The 13,338-nt window shown below is 38.7% G+C and overlaps 1 protein-coding gene across 2 annotated transcripts in view; it reads left to right on the forward strand.

The window, feature by feature from the left end:
* LOC107694327 (dysbindin-like) overlaps positions 1-13,338 on the forward strand; it is a 31,032-nt gene that overhangs the window by 15,498 nt on the left and 2,196 nt on the right. The window contains exons 2-3 of one of the 2 annotated variants that reach the window (XM_016493997.1): positions 8,296-8,454; positions 12,251-12,394. In XM_016493997.1, the coding sequence (XP_016349483.1) occupies positions 8,296-8,454; positions 12,251-12,394 (303 nt within the window). The remainder of the gene's footprint in view (positions 1-8,295; positions 8,455-12,250; positions 12,395-13,338) is intronic. The other variant, XM_016493998.1, reaches the window with a different exon arrangement.

The following is a 13,338-nucleotide window of genomic DNA, read 5'->3' on the forward strand; positions in this document are numbered from 1 at the left end:
GCAAAGGATCATGGGAGCCCGAAGTGTCCATCAGTTGCGAAATCTGTCATTCCAAAGGGCCCTTTGAAGTGGCCAGTTTTGAGCACTTCGGTTTGGAACGACCCTTCAATATGGTGGCCATGATTGTTTTCACTCCGTAGTGCCCTCCGGAGGGCAATATATCCCGTTTGGAATGCACCGTTTGTATGTCTCCCTCGTCTATCACACCTGATTCAACTCATTAGCTCATTAGTGGAGACTGCAAGACCTGAAGTGGGTGTGTCAGATATAGGGAGACATACAAAATGTGCAGTGCTGGGGCTACTTCATGGAGAGGTTTGAGAACCACTGGTGTACAGTAATTGTGTTTTTGTGTTCTTTACGGGAGGTCAAGCTCTTTCTCCAAACACATGCTGAGGTTTCTTGTAGTGAATTAAAATGACCTATTTCTCAGCACTAGAGAGCGATGAGTCCAGACAGGATCAGCGTGACTCAGTCTATAGGAGGTTCACACTCGTACCATCCTACACTGAAGGGTGCTGGCATGCAGGAATGCTGGAACACAACAGCAGACTCATCAGGCTAAATGAACAATGGCAAGAAGAGAGAATGCAGCTTGTGGACTTCCTTCCATTTGTGTCTGTGTCCAATAAACCATGTAGTTCTGTAGGCCTCTCATTGGTGAAGATCTCCCTCTCTCGCAGTGAGAGAGGAAAAAAATGAGGCCAGTAAGATTCACTGCTGACTCCAAATGAAATGTGGTTTATTGATGTGTGAAAGAATCCAATCACGATATGTGTGCATACTGGGCAGACGCAGACAGGAAATCAGTACCATGCTGCAGCTCTCCTGAGAGCACTTCAATCAAACTCTCTCTACATAGCCTTCATTTATTAAACATCTTCTATCTCTGTCTGGAACCATTAGGAATGACAAGACTAACACTGGCAGTGAACTCCTGTTTAACACACTGAGCACCTTTACATGAGCAAATAAAATCAGCTTTTGGCTTATTATTTTTAATCATTTACTCTGACATCCATTTGCAATCAGTTAGTGTCATTCACACCATTAAGTTAAAAAATAAAGCAAAATGTAGCATGAAAGGTCACTATAGGACAAAAACATACACAAGTACACCAAAACATTTGGTCCCAATGTACATAAACACAACGCAATGTACAGACAACAAACATTTTGCATTACTGTGATGGTTTCAAATATACATTTTGTTGTAGTTTTGTTGAAAACTTTTTGAATTTGAAGATCAAGGTAAATTGTACTTAATTTGTCTTCCGGGAAACAAAATAAGAAAAATTGGGACATCTTCATCCTGTTCAAAAGTTTTCACCCCCCGGCTCTTAATGCATCGTGTTTCCTTCTGGAGCATCAGTGAATGTTTGAACCTTTTTTAATAGTTGTGTTTGAGTCCCTCAATTGTCCTCAGTGTGAAAAGATGGATCTCAAAATCATACAGTCCCTGCTGGAAAGGGTTCAAATATGCAAAAGATGCTGGAAAACTGAAGAATCTGCAGGACATGGAGGATTTTTCTGAGGAACAGTGCTCAGTTTAACTGTTCAGAACAAACAAGGGACTCATGAACAACCATCACAAAACAAAAAACAGTGGTAGATCATCCAGGTAACCACACGCAGTATTAAGAACCAAGGGTTCCCAAACTTTTGAATGGGGTTATTTGAATAATTTCAGCTATTTTTTTGTCTTGTGGACTAAATGTAAACATCTTCTATGTAAAATATCTTACTCAGGACAGTACTAAATAAAAAATAACAGGCATTTTGCATGATCTCTCTTATTTTGTTAAAATTATTCACATTTTCACAGATTCTGCAAGGGGTTCCCAAACGTTCGCATGCCACTGTATCAGTAAGCAGTGAAGCATTGTTTCTATGAAATTGAAGATTATGCCAAACAACTTAAGGTTTTCTTCATTATAATATCAGGACAATTGTATTACCAGGCCATTATTGACTTAATGCAATCAAATAAATAATAATAATAATAATTTAAATTAACCAAAATTCTGAAACTAAAAACATACACATCATCGAAGACACAGTTGTTGCATGTGTGAATTGCATTTTTAATGTATTTATTATGCAATCACATTTGTCACTGTTAAATATCTACAGTACCCATTAAATCCTATAATCATCCCTGGTCTTGCATTGTATTATGAATTACATTACATTTTGCAGTAGCAGGCCTAAAGCTAACCCTCGTATAGTTGTATTCATTTGCAATTAAAATGTCATTATCATAGTTAGCAGTCTGATCCTTCGTGTGCTGCTTTAATCTCTCTCGTGAACAGCCACGCTTTCCCTCTCACCCTGCCTTAGTGTCAATCCTAACCACCTCACACTTAAAACCCCTCACGTAGCGTACAAAATAGCATGCAATCTCATGACAAGATGTTACGGAGCTCTGAATGAGGCCAAATTAGATAGAGCACGGCACAGTATGAGACGCAGGTGTCTCCACACAAAGACTGAGACGTGAACTACTGCTGGTGTGAATGAGTCTTTACAACAGCCCATATGGCAAACCAAGCACATCGTCTTCCACTCAATAGTGCTCACTCCATTCGCAGCACGCGTCTCTGTTGTTTCTACGGCCCTACAATCTGTCATTGCAATTACACACAAGTGAAGCCATTACAAGAACACAAACCAAGATAGATGGAGTGTGTGTAGGGGTATTCTGTGGGCAATCATTCATGCTCTTATTGAGGAATGACACAGTCAATAAGTAGATCCAATTAATCAGCATTAAATCACAGCCAGATGACTGCCATCAGAATGATGACTATTAAGCCTCCTTTCCCTCTCTATCTCTGGGGATCATCTCATTACGTTCTTCAGGTCACCACCTGCTCTCTTGTGCCTGCGTCTCACCTCTAGGACTTACCAAAATTCTTCTGTTTATATGGAAAAGAGGAATACAAATGTCTGGGCACAGTCAATGAGTACACAGATACTTCATGACCTCAGATAAGGTCTAAACACACAAGAGCATCCTGGGAACTCTGGCACCGGTGAACAGTTTGTTTGGCTTTGCAGAAAATTAAACATCGTCTTCAGGAACAGTTAAGCATTCACTGTCCCTGTGAAAAACAAGTGCGCTTATTTGCACTGAATGTGCACTTGGAGTGTACTTCACATTTTATATTTTTTTAAAAACTGTACTTGCAGATAATATATTAATGACATAAAAGGTAATTAAGTGTACTTAAAGAGAGTACATGTTCATGGCTGTTTCTTAACTCAAAGACTTTTAAAAAGAGCACGTTGTAATCATTAAAAAGAAGTAAAAGTATAAATTAAGTTTTACTTAAATGTACATTTATATTGTAGTTTTAAGTCTTGCCATGCTTTAAAGTAGACTTATGTAAAGTACTTAACTGTAGTGTGTTATTTGAAATGGCATTTCATATATTATTAAATATAATGTACTAAATTGCAACTACATTATAAATGTCTAATTACAAATACATGACATTCAAGTTTCAAGTCAAATAACATTAAAGGATTTAGTTTACCATAAATGCTTGATGGTACATTCAGCATTACACTTTAAACATATGTTTAATAGAATATAAATATGTAATTAAATACTACTTAAGCATGCCAAAAACCACTCTTAAGTTTAGCCAAGTGCATTTAACATTAAACTATAATGTATTTGAATCTAATTGCAATTAACAGGCAGTTAAACATCTGAAAACATTACATTCAATTCACACTTAAGTATATTCCTTTGAAGTATGTTATTTGGGTCATAAGTAAAAAAGCCACATGAATCCAAATGATATTTTTTGTGTGAGAAACCTGTTGAAATTTAAGTTGTTATTCACTACTAAGCGTCCCCTTAGTGAGTTCTTAACTCGAAAACAGTTGCAACTGAATCAGAGTCAGTGAATCAAATTGATCAGTACGATTCATGAAAATCTTTAATTTAAAAAGAATAACTTATTAAGAATCAAACATCACTTTTTTTTCTCTGATGAACATGCCAGGCAGAGCTAGGCCACATGTGAAGAATTATTATATATATTTTATTTACTTCCACACACAAAGCTATCGTATGTCTCCCGGAAATATAGCAAGAGAATTAGAGTTTATGTTCCACAGAAATAGAAAGCCATGGGTTTGGTACAACATGAGGTTGATTAAATCATGAGAGCATTTTCATTTTTGGATGAACTGACCCCTTATGTTGCCCAAATCGTTCTTCCAAAGTGGAAGTTATAACTGGAACAACAAAAATATCCTGTGTGTATTTAAAGTTGGGAACACTGTGGCTGTGAGCAGATGGGGGGTTTTTATACAGGATCCAAGAGCTCTTGAATTCTCCAGATTCTCTAGTGGACGATTAAAGGCCAGTTCACACCAAGAATGAGAACTATAACAATAACTATAACCATAACGTTTTAAAAATCGCTGTAGAGTGCAACCATAATGATAATGACAGGGAAATTATATCATTGGGATCGCTTTCATAGCAGTTATGTTGTTACATCTTACTATAAACAGAGCTCTATTGTGTGTTGTGTGGATATTATGCAGCTAATGTAGTTAAAGTTATTGGTGTGAATTGGCTTTCGGACAATAAATTCAATGAGATGTCTCTGTCCAATATTGAATCTGTCCAAGTGCTACAATTTAAGAATTGGAAGCAATTTAGAACAGGAAAGTGTCGTTTTTGCTAACATTCCTTGACTGATTCTTGAGTCCACTAATAGGCCGGGGCCCACTAGGGGGCCTCAGCAAACTTTTAAGGGGGTCACACAAGACTTAGATTTAAAATAAAACAAAATAAATGTTGTATATTTTTTTATGAAGAAATACAAACATAAATAGCGTTGAAAGCCAAAATATTAAATGTCATGGATGAAAATTTACTGAGTAATCTATTTTGTAGAGGAGACGATTTTGAAGACAATGGTAGGTCTATTATTAAAATCTGTTGACTTTAGCAATCTTTGTTGCATTATAATGGTGACCGTTCAAAAAAGGGAAAATGCACTTCTCAAGTTTTTTTTTTTTTTCCAAAGTTTGCATGACATTAACTCAATAAGTATTAAATATATCTTAATATCCTATTTTGGATTTAGGTTCTTAACAAACATTTTTAAGGCCTACATTGTTCTTTTCCAAAGATATGGATATTTAAATGCTACTCCATGAGTAAATTGTTAAATTGTGCACATTTTCAGTGAGCAAAAACCAAAATGTGGGTCACTTTGCATTCAGCTGATACTTTTTTCTTTTAAAGATGACTGTCGAAATAATGTTGAAACTAGAAATGTATCTTGTATAAAAGTTGCAGTATTCTCTAGGCTTCTAGAAGACTGTATTTCTTAACTCAAAACTTTCTAGTCCTCTTTAAAGACTCAGTGTTCTTTGAGAAAGTGAGGAGGTTCAGTCTCAGGTCAGTGCATCTGGACAGCAGCAGCAAAGACTGAAGCTCCTATCAAGAGAAATAACAGTCTGAAGGAGAACTGGACTTCTTTTTTGAGCAGTGATATCTTAGAGGAAATTCTCTAAGATGACACTTTGGGAGCAAAATCAGTCTGGCAGGCTGAGAACAGAATATTACATGTCTCTATTCCACGCTGTCATGCACAGACCCTTCTATTGCTCTTAGTCATAATCACATTACAACATCCACACAAACACACATGCATATGCACAGAGCATCATTAAATTAACTGTAATGGGCCATTATATACTAATAACTTGCATTAGTGTGACAGAATGAATATATAATGATTACAAAATGGAAACAGAAGGAACATTAATCATGTTGTAGACATGCTAAATGGTTACTTTAGTACAAGGTATATAGATGTTGTAGATTACGAATGTGAGTCCACACTTCAAAACAGAGGAAAGTTTGATTCAAGTCTATTCAAAAGTGTATTGGAGTGTGTGTGTGTGTGTGTGTGCTGTGAGCAGGCGTTTGGTCAAAGAGTGAAATGAAATGGCAAATGAAGAAAAGACATGCGTGCACTGGAGCACAACTCTTTGATGAAAGACCAGAGACCAGAGCTGCTTCCCTCAGGATGACCACAGCCATTAATTAATACACACAACACACACACACACACACACACACACACGCACGCACGCACACACGCACGCACACACACAATGTTATATCTGTGCTTTCTCCTAAAATGAATATGAGCACACTTACTTTTATCCACAATCAAGTTACTGATGCAACACACACTCACAGTCAGGTCTCTGTAGCCCAATAAAGGAGCTGTACTTTTCCACATTTACTTCAGCCCACAGAAGAGCAAAAACAGGCAGTAAAATAGACAGAAAACAACAGAGATAAAGTATGCAGACACCTGGAATTCCTGAAATCTGGTAAATAAGGGATAGACAGAGCCCTCATCTTCCCACAAACACTAAACAAGCACAGTCATTAGTTATTACTGAATATGTGGTTGATTCTTACAGTATGCGTGCAGTGCCTACCACATCAATAACAATTATCAAGCTAAAAGTCAAAAATAAATATTTTTTTAAATCAAGTTAAAAGCAATTAAATATAACAATAACACAATACACAAACACATACACGTTACTTTTTATGGTCAATTAGCGTTCTACTGCATGATAGTGCACTGCTAAATTGACAAACATCTTTTAGCAGGCAATTTACAGTCTCTCTTATTGATGACATACTGAAATCATTTTTTTTTTTTATGTACTGTTATTGCAGTTTTTTGCTATTAAAGGTGCATTCAGCAGTTCTTTAGCTAGCATTAGCATCACTGTTCTTCATGTACACCACAGCGGTCAGCATGACACAGATATTAGTGCATTTTAGAGAGCTGTCTATACAGTTAATTCATTCTCTTACCTGTCCAACACAAATGAAGCAACTTGACATCACAACGGATTTTCTCCGTCATCAAATCTTTCCACCTTGTGTATGCTGTAGCTGTGTTTACGCTTGTCTTTGACAGTCTTTCTGTCTTCTGGCTTTAGACCTTTAAGGCTTCTTCAGTCGTATAGATAGTGTTCTCCTCAAATCATTAGGTAAGGTAGAAAAGCATATTAAAGATAGTATATTAAGATCATATTCCATGAAGATATTTTGTAAATTTCCTACCGTAAATATATCAACACTTCATTTTTGATTAGTAATATGCAAGGACTTCATTTCGAAAACTTTAAAGGCGATTTTCTCAATATTTCGATTTTTTTGCACCCTCAGATTCCAGATTTTCAAATAGTTGTATCTCGGCCAAATGCTGTCCTATCCTAACAAACCATGCATCAATGGAAAGCTTATTTATTCAGCTTTCAGATGATGTAATAAATCTCAATTTCAAAAAATTGTCCCTTATGACTGGTTTTGTGGTCCAGGGGTCACAATTTTAGCTCTTGGTGTTACAAACAACACTATGCTACTAGCATTAACGGAGGCTGCAGCCAATGAGCACGAGGATTCTCTCAGCAGTTTAGTGAAACACCGCAAACCTTTATAATTATATAAACAATTTAATTTAATAGTAATTTAATAATTTATTTAAAAAAAAAACTTTATAAGAAACTATTATGAGTACAATCTTCATTTTATGTGAGTTTACACAATTCTACTCTTTGCCCAATAGACTCATTATTTCCTAATGTGTAAATCATTTTAAATGAAAACCAAACTAACTACTTAAAGCACCCTTAATGAGGCAAAACGAAATAAATAAATAAATATTATAATCATTTGATAGATAAACTGACCATTCAGATCTGTCACCATGTTAAACCATATAGCACACAGGGCTATGACGGCATTCTCCAGACAGTTTTAGGAAAATGTGGACTAGTTATGTCTTGCCAGGAGAACACCTCTTTACCTGTGAATACGCTGATTCAGATCAAGCCATGCAGAGCAGAGATTTAATCTAAATCTTTGTTTTTATGTCCTTTAAAGATATCTTGGAGAATACTCAGACTTTGACACTTTTTTATGACTTGTTTTATGGTTGTATGTTGTATGCAAGTCTTTTGAAATGCTAGTTTACATCTCTGAATTGAAATGTCTTGCATGGGTGACTCAATTTTCAGAGAGTTTGAGAATACTCAGACTTTGACACTTTTTTATGACTTGTTTTATGGTTGTATGTTGTATGCAATCTTTTGAAATGCTAGTTTACATCTCTGAATTGAAATGTCTTGCATGGGTGACTCAATTTTCAGAGAGTTTTAACAGGTTTGGTTAAGAAAACCTTTAACAAAGTTTGTATTATCACCTTTCTTTTTGTTCTCCAATCACAGCGGAGCTGGAGCTGGAACATGCTCAGAGAGTACTGGAGGCAGAGTCTGTCCAGCCGCAGGTAAAGCTAAAGGACAGGCAAAAGTATTTTGAGGAGGCTTTTCAGCAGGACATGGAGCACTACCTGTCCACAGGATACCTACAGATCGCAGAGAGAAGAGGTGAGCTATGCCCATTCCCTCGGCTCAAACCTGGACCAGATCAAAATGTGCCAGACACAGTAATACAAACAGAAACTATTTTCCAAAAAGTAAATATGCTGTATCCCATGTAAATAATTTAACAAACCTTGTCTGTTTAGATGGACTGGTACAAAAACACTCAGTAGTCTTTATTACAAATAAGAGTGCCGGGTCCACAGCACTCAAGATATTGCACTGGGGATGCTATTCCCAGTCTTGAATCAGATAAACTGAGTGTTGCTTTCATCTTCCAACTGGTCAATTTGTACAATAGCTCAGGGGACACATAGTGCATGGGAATGTACAAAAGAGCAGCTGAAGAGAGTTGTTGTGGAACTGCAAGTCCAATGGGTAATGCTGCCTGCATTAATGGCTACCAAAAGCCTACAGTTCTGCTTATGCTCACAACTCTGTGTTTTTATACTAGTAAAAACTCTTTTCATGTAACCTTAATGTTACACCGTGTCAAAATTAAAACTGATAAAAATATAGACCCTGCATTAAGCAGCACATAAATGCGTTGAATGAACAGTTATACTGGTTCCTGTATGTAAAATTCAAAATTCTGTTTTACTGGAGAAATAATCCACTTCAACTGTGATAAAGTATGCAAATGCTGTGGAGCATTGGAGTATCTCCAACTGCACGCGGCAAATCTCACTAATCAGTAAAATTACACGCATCTGATGTCAAACACACCTTTTAAGAAGGCAGGCTAAGATCTACCATTGGGTCATAAAGAAACCAAGGCTAGGATTAACATTTTGGTCAATAAGTAAGAGGGGCCACGAACAGCTTTTGGGTCATAAAGAAAGTGGGGTTAAGATCAGTCAATGGGTCATTAAAAAGAGAGGGCTAAGATCAGCCAATGGCTTATTAGGAGACAAGGCTAAAATCAGCCAATGGGCCATAAAGAAAGTGGGACCAAGATCAGCCATAGGGTCATTACGAGGGTGGGGTTAGGATCAGCCAGTGGGTCATAAAGAAAGCAGGGTTATGATCAACTAGTGGGTCACTAAGAAGGTGGGGTTAGGATCAGCCAATTGGTCATTAGGAAGGTGGGGTTAGGATTAGCCAGTAGATCATAAAGTAGTGGGGCTAAAATCAGCCAATGGGTCATTAGGAAACCATTACTAAGATCAGCCAATGGGTCATTAAGAAGGTGGGGTAAGGGTCAGCCAGTGTGTCCTAAAGTAGATATGGAATTAGATCAGCCACTGGGTCATAAATAAAGCAGGGTTAAGATCAGTCAATGGGTCATAAAGAAGGCAGGGTTAGGATCAGCTAGTGGGTCATTAAAGGAGTCATCAGATGTCCATTTTCCACAAGTTGATATGATTCTTTAGGGTCTTATTGAAAAGTCTATACCATACTTAGGTTAAAATTTCTCAATGGTAGTGTAAAACAACACCATTTCTACATTGTCAAAAACAGCTCTGTTCATAGCAACCCGTTTCAGTGCATGTCCCTTTAAATGCTAATGAGCTCTGCTCACCCCACCCCTCTCTTCCCGTTCTCTGAGAGACTGTAAACTTTAGCCGCATTTAGCTGCGGAACTTGCTAACTTGCATGTTATTAGGAAAGGCGATTTACAAAGATTCATTAAAAAAAACCCTTATACTCAATTCTTCTGTAGGTGAGGCTGGATCACAAATGATTCGCGCGAACACAGATGCATTTAGGTAGATCGGGGGTGCATTCCCTTCAAAAACAAATGTAATCCACTGCGTCTTCAGCGGCTCAGATGTCGGAAGCGCCAGTGTCAATCAATAGTTTTGGGAGGGGCCTTTACAGAACTATGTCACTCTGCAAAGAATTTTAAAACAGCCTGATCTGAGAAAGTGATCATTATTATTTAAAAAAAAATAAAAAGCACTGGGTAGATTTTTATCATTATAGGGTGGATGTGTACACACATTTATGTTCAAACAATATGTACAAGTGGATTTTGCTTCCGATGACCCCTTTAAAGGGTTACTTCACCCAAAAATGAAAATTCTGTCATTAATTACTCACCCTCATGTCGTTCCAAACCCATAAGACCTTTGTTCATCTTTGGAACACAAATTAAGATATTTTTGATGAAATCTGAGGGCTCTCTGACCCTCCATAGACAGCAACGCAACTAAAATGTTCCCAGGTCCAGAAACGTAGCAAGGATACTTTTCGTGTGCAAAGAAAACAAAAATAACATAATTTATTCAACAATTCTTCTCCCCAAGTTACAGTCTTCCACCATTTTGGAGTTACCACAGCGCATGCTCACGCTTTCTCCTGATCAGCGATGTTTACGTTCAGGAGAAAGTGCGAGCATGTGTCCTGGTACTCTTCACAAAATTGAAGTTGAGCCACTGATGTCACATGGATTGTTTTACCGATGTCCTTGCTATGTTTCTGGGTCTGGGAACATTTCAGTTGCATTGCTGTCTATGCAGGGTCAGAAAGCTCTCGGATTTCATCAAAAATCTTAATTTGTGTTCCGAAGATGAACGAAGTTCTTACAGGATTGGAACGACATGAGGGTGAGTAATTAATGACAGAATTTTCATTTTGGGGTGAACTAACCCTTTAAGAATGCATGGTTAGGATCAGCTAGTGGGTCATTGCTGTTACGTACATCAAGGTGGGAATTTACATCAATTCTGTTAATCCTCTATTTTAACAGATCAGGACCAGGCAAGTTTTGTAGTATGGACTGAAATTGTGTTGTAAGAGTGTTTTGTGTCATTTCTCTTAAAGCATACACACAGACTCTGAGTGTATGAGTGTGCGGTTGTGTTTGTGTCTCAATACTGTAAAGGGGAGCTAACATGTCTCTCTCTTTGCTGTCCACCTCCCTGTGCCGCTGCGCTCTTGCACAACCTTGAGGTACGCAGTTCACCGCTCTGCTTACTGATGTCACGCTCACACACGCACATGTGACGGGCATGCCTCACGCCGCAATCTGTGTTTGTGAAGCATGCGCTAATGACATCACAGAGTCTACATAACTGCAAGGTGACGAATCCAGGACATAGCTCAGTATATCAAATGAGATCTGACACAAGCAACTTTGCTCTTCTATTTGGCAAGAGTTGACTCACATGAAGGGTTTCTTCGTCCACAGAGATGCCAACTCCATGCGTTAAACGCATGGTTAGGATCAGCTAGTGGGTCATTGCTGTTACGTACATCAAGGTGGGAATATACATCAATTCTGTTAATCCTCTATTTTAACAGATCAGGACCAGGCAAGTTTTGTAGTATGGACTGAAATTGTGTTGTAAGAGTGTTTTGTGTCATTTCTCTTAAAGCATACACACAGACTCTGAGTGTATGAGTGTGCGGTTGTGTTTGTGTCTCAATACTGTAAAGGGGAGCTAACATGTCTCTCTCTTTGCTGTCCACCTCCCTGTGCCGCTGCGCTCTTGCACAACCTTGAGGTACGCAGTTCACCGCTCTGCTTACTGATGTCACGCTCACACACGCACATGTGACGGGCATGCCTCACGCCGCAATCTGTGTTTGTGAAGCATGCGCTAATGACATCACAGAGTCTACATAACTGCAAGGTGACGAATCCAGGACATAGCTCAGTATATCAAATGAGATCTGACACAAGCAACTTTGCTCTTCTATTTGGCAAGAGTTGACTCACATGAAGGGTTTCTTCGTCCACAGAGATGCCAACTCCATGCGTTAAACGTTCATCCTGGACTCAAATCCTTGATACATCTTAGCGACTGAAGGGCGAGGTTGCAGGAAGTGATGCTATCGTTCTTCCTTTGGTTCACAGAGACAATAGGAAGCATGTCATCAATGGAGGTGAACGTGGACATGCTGGAGCAAATGGACCTGATGGACATGTCTGACCATGAGGCGTTGGACGTCTTTCTCAACTCTGGTGGCGAGGACAACAGTGTGGCTTCACCGTTACTGGGTATACATACATATAGTGACATTTCCCAACCATCAATCAATATTTGTACTCACTCTGTAGGCGTTACTGCTCTATCGTTATGTCATTTTTAAGTGGAGCCTGACTGATTTCCATAGATCTAAACCACTCTTAGCTAATGACGAAAGTGGCTCCCTGGTATAGCGTCCCTTCTTATGTTTAAAGAACTCTTTAGTTTCACTAATGCTGAGATGCCATTAAATTAGTGCTGACATTTACTGCCACCGTCAGCAGAACACGCTGAGATGATGTCTGATTGCATCCAGAGAAGAACAAACAGGTTTTACAATTATCACTAATTGCATTGAGCTGCACTCAAGGCCAAGTTCTCTGGATTATACAGGCAACATCAGGACACTGGACTCACTGTTCTAAAATCAAGTGCACTGCATCACTGTCTACAGTCTACATAAGCAGCTACTGTACCAACAAAAACAGCATAACTTAATTTAAAATGGAATCTGATAGTGATATTCATTACATTTCACTAGAGAGTTTGATGCTAGCACAGGGGTGCCCAAACTCGGTCCTGGAGGGCCGGTGTCCTGAAGAGTTTAGCTCCAACCCCAATTAAACACACCTGAACCAGCTAATCAAGCTCTTATAGGCATACTAGAAACTTGAAGGCAGGTGTGTTGAGGCAAGTTGGAGCTAAACTCTGCAGGACACCGGCCCTCCAGGACCATGTTTGAGCACCCCTGCTCTAGGCCCATTCACACAAAACCTGCTCCTTGTCCGTGTTATCTGATCTTGGGAATTTCCGCACTAGTCTAAGATCTTCACTTTTATCTCGAAGAGGAAAGGTAGGATTCCGCTTCCTGCTTATAAAGAGTATAACAGCTAGAGGGCTGATCCTGGATTAGGTTTTGCTCTATCTACTAACACCGGCCCTCCAGGACCGAGTTTGGGCACCCCTGTGCTAGCAT

The sequence above is a fragment of the Sinocyclocheilus anshuiensis genome, unplaced genomic scaffold, assembly GCF_001515605.1.
Source record: "Sinocyclocheilus anshuiensis isolate Anshui unplaced genomic scaffold, SAMN03320099.WGS_v1.1 scaffold1240, whole genome shotgun sequence".
NCBI classification, from domain to species: Eukaryota; Metazoa; Chordata; class Actinopteri; order Cypriniformes; family Cyprinidae; genus Sinocyclocheilus; species Sinocyclocheilus anshuiensis.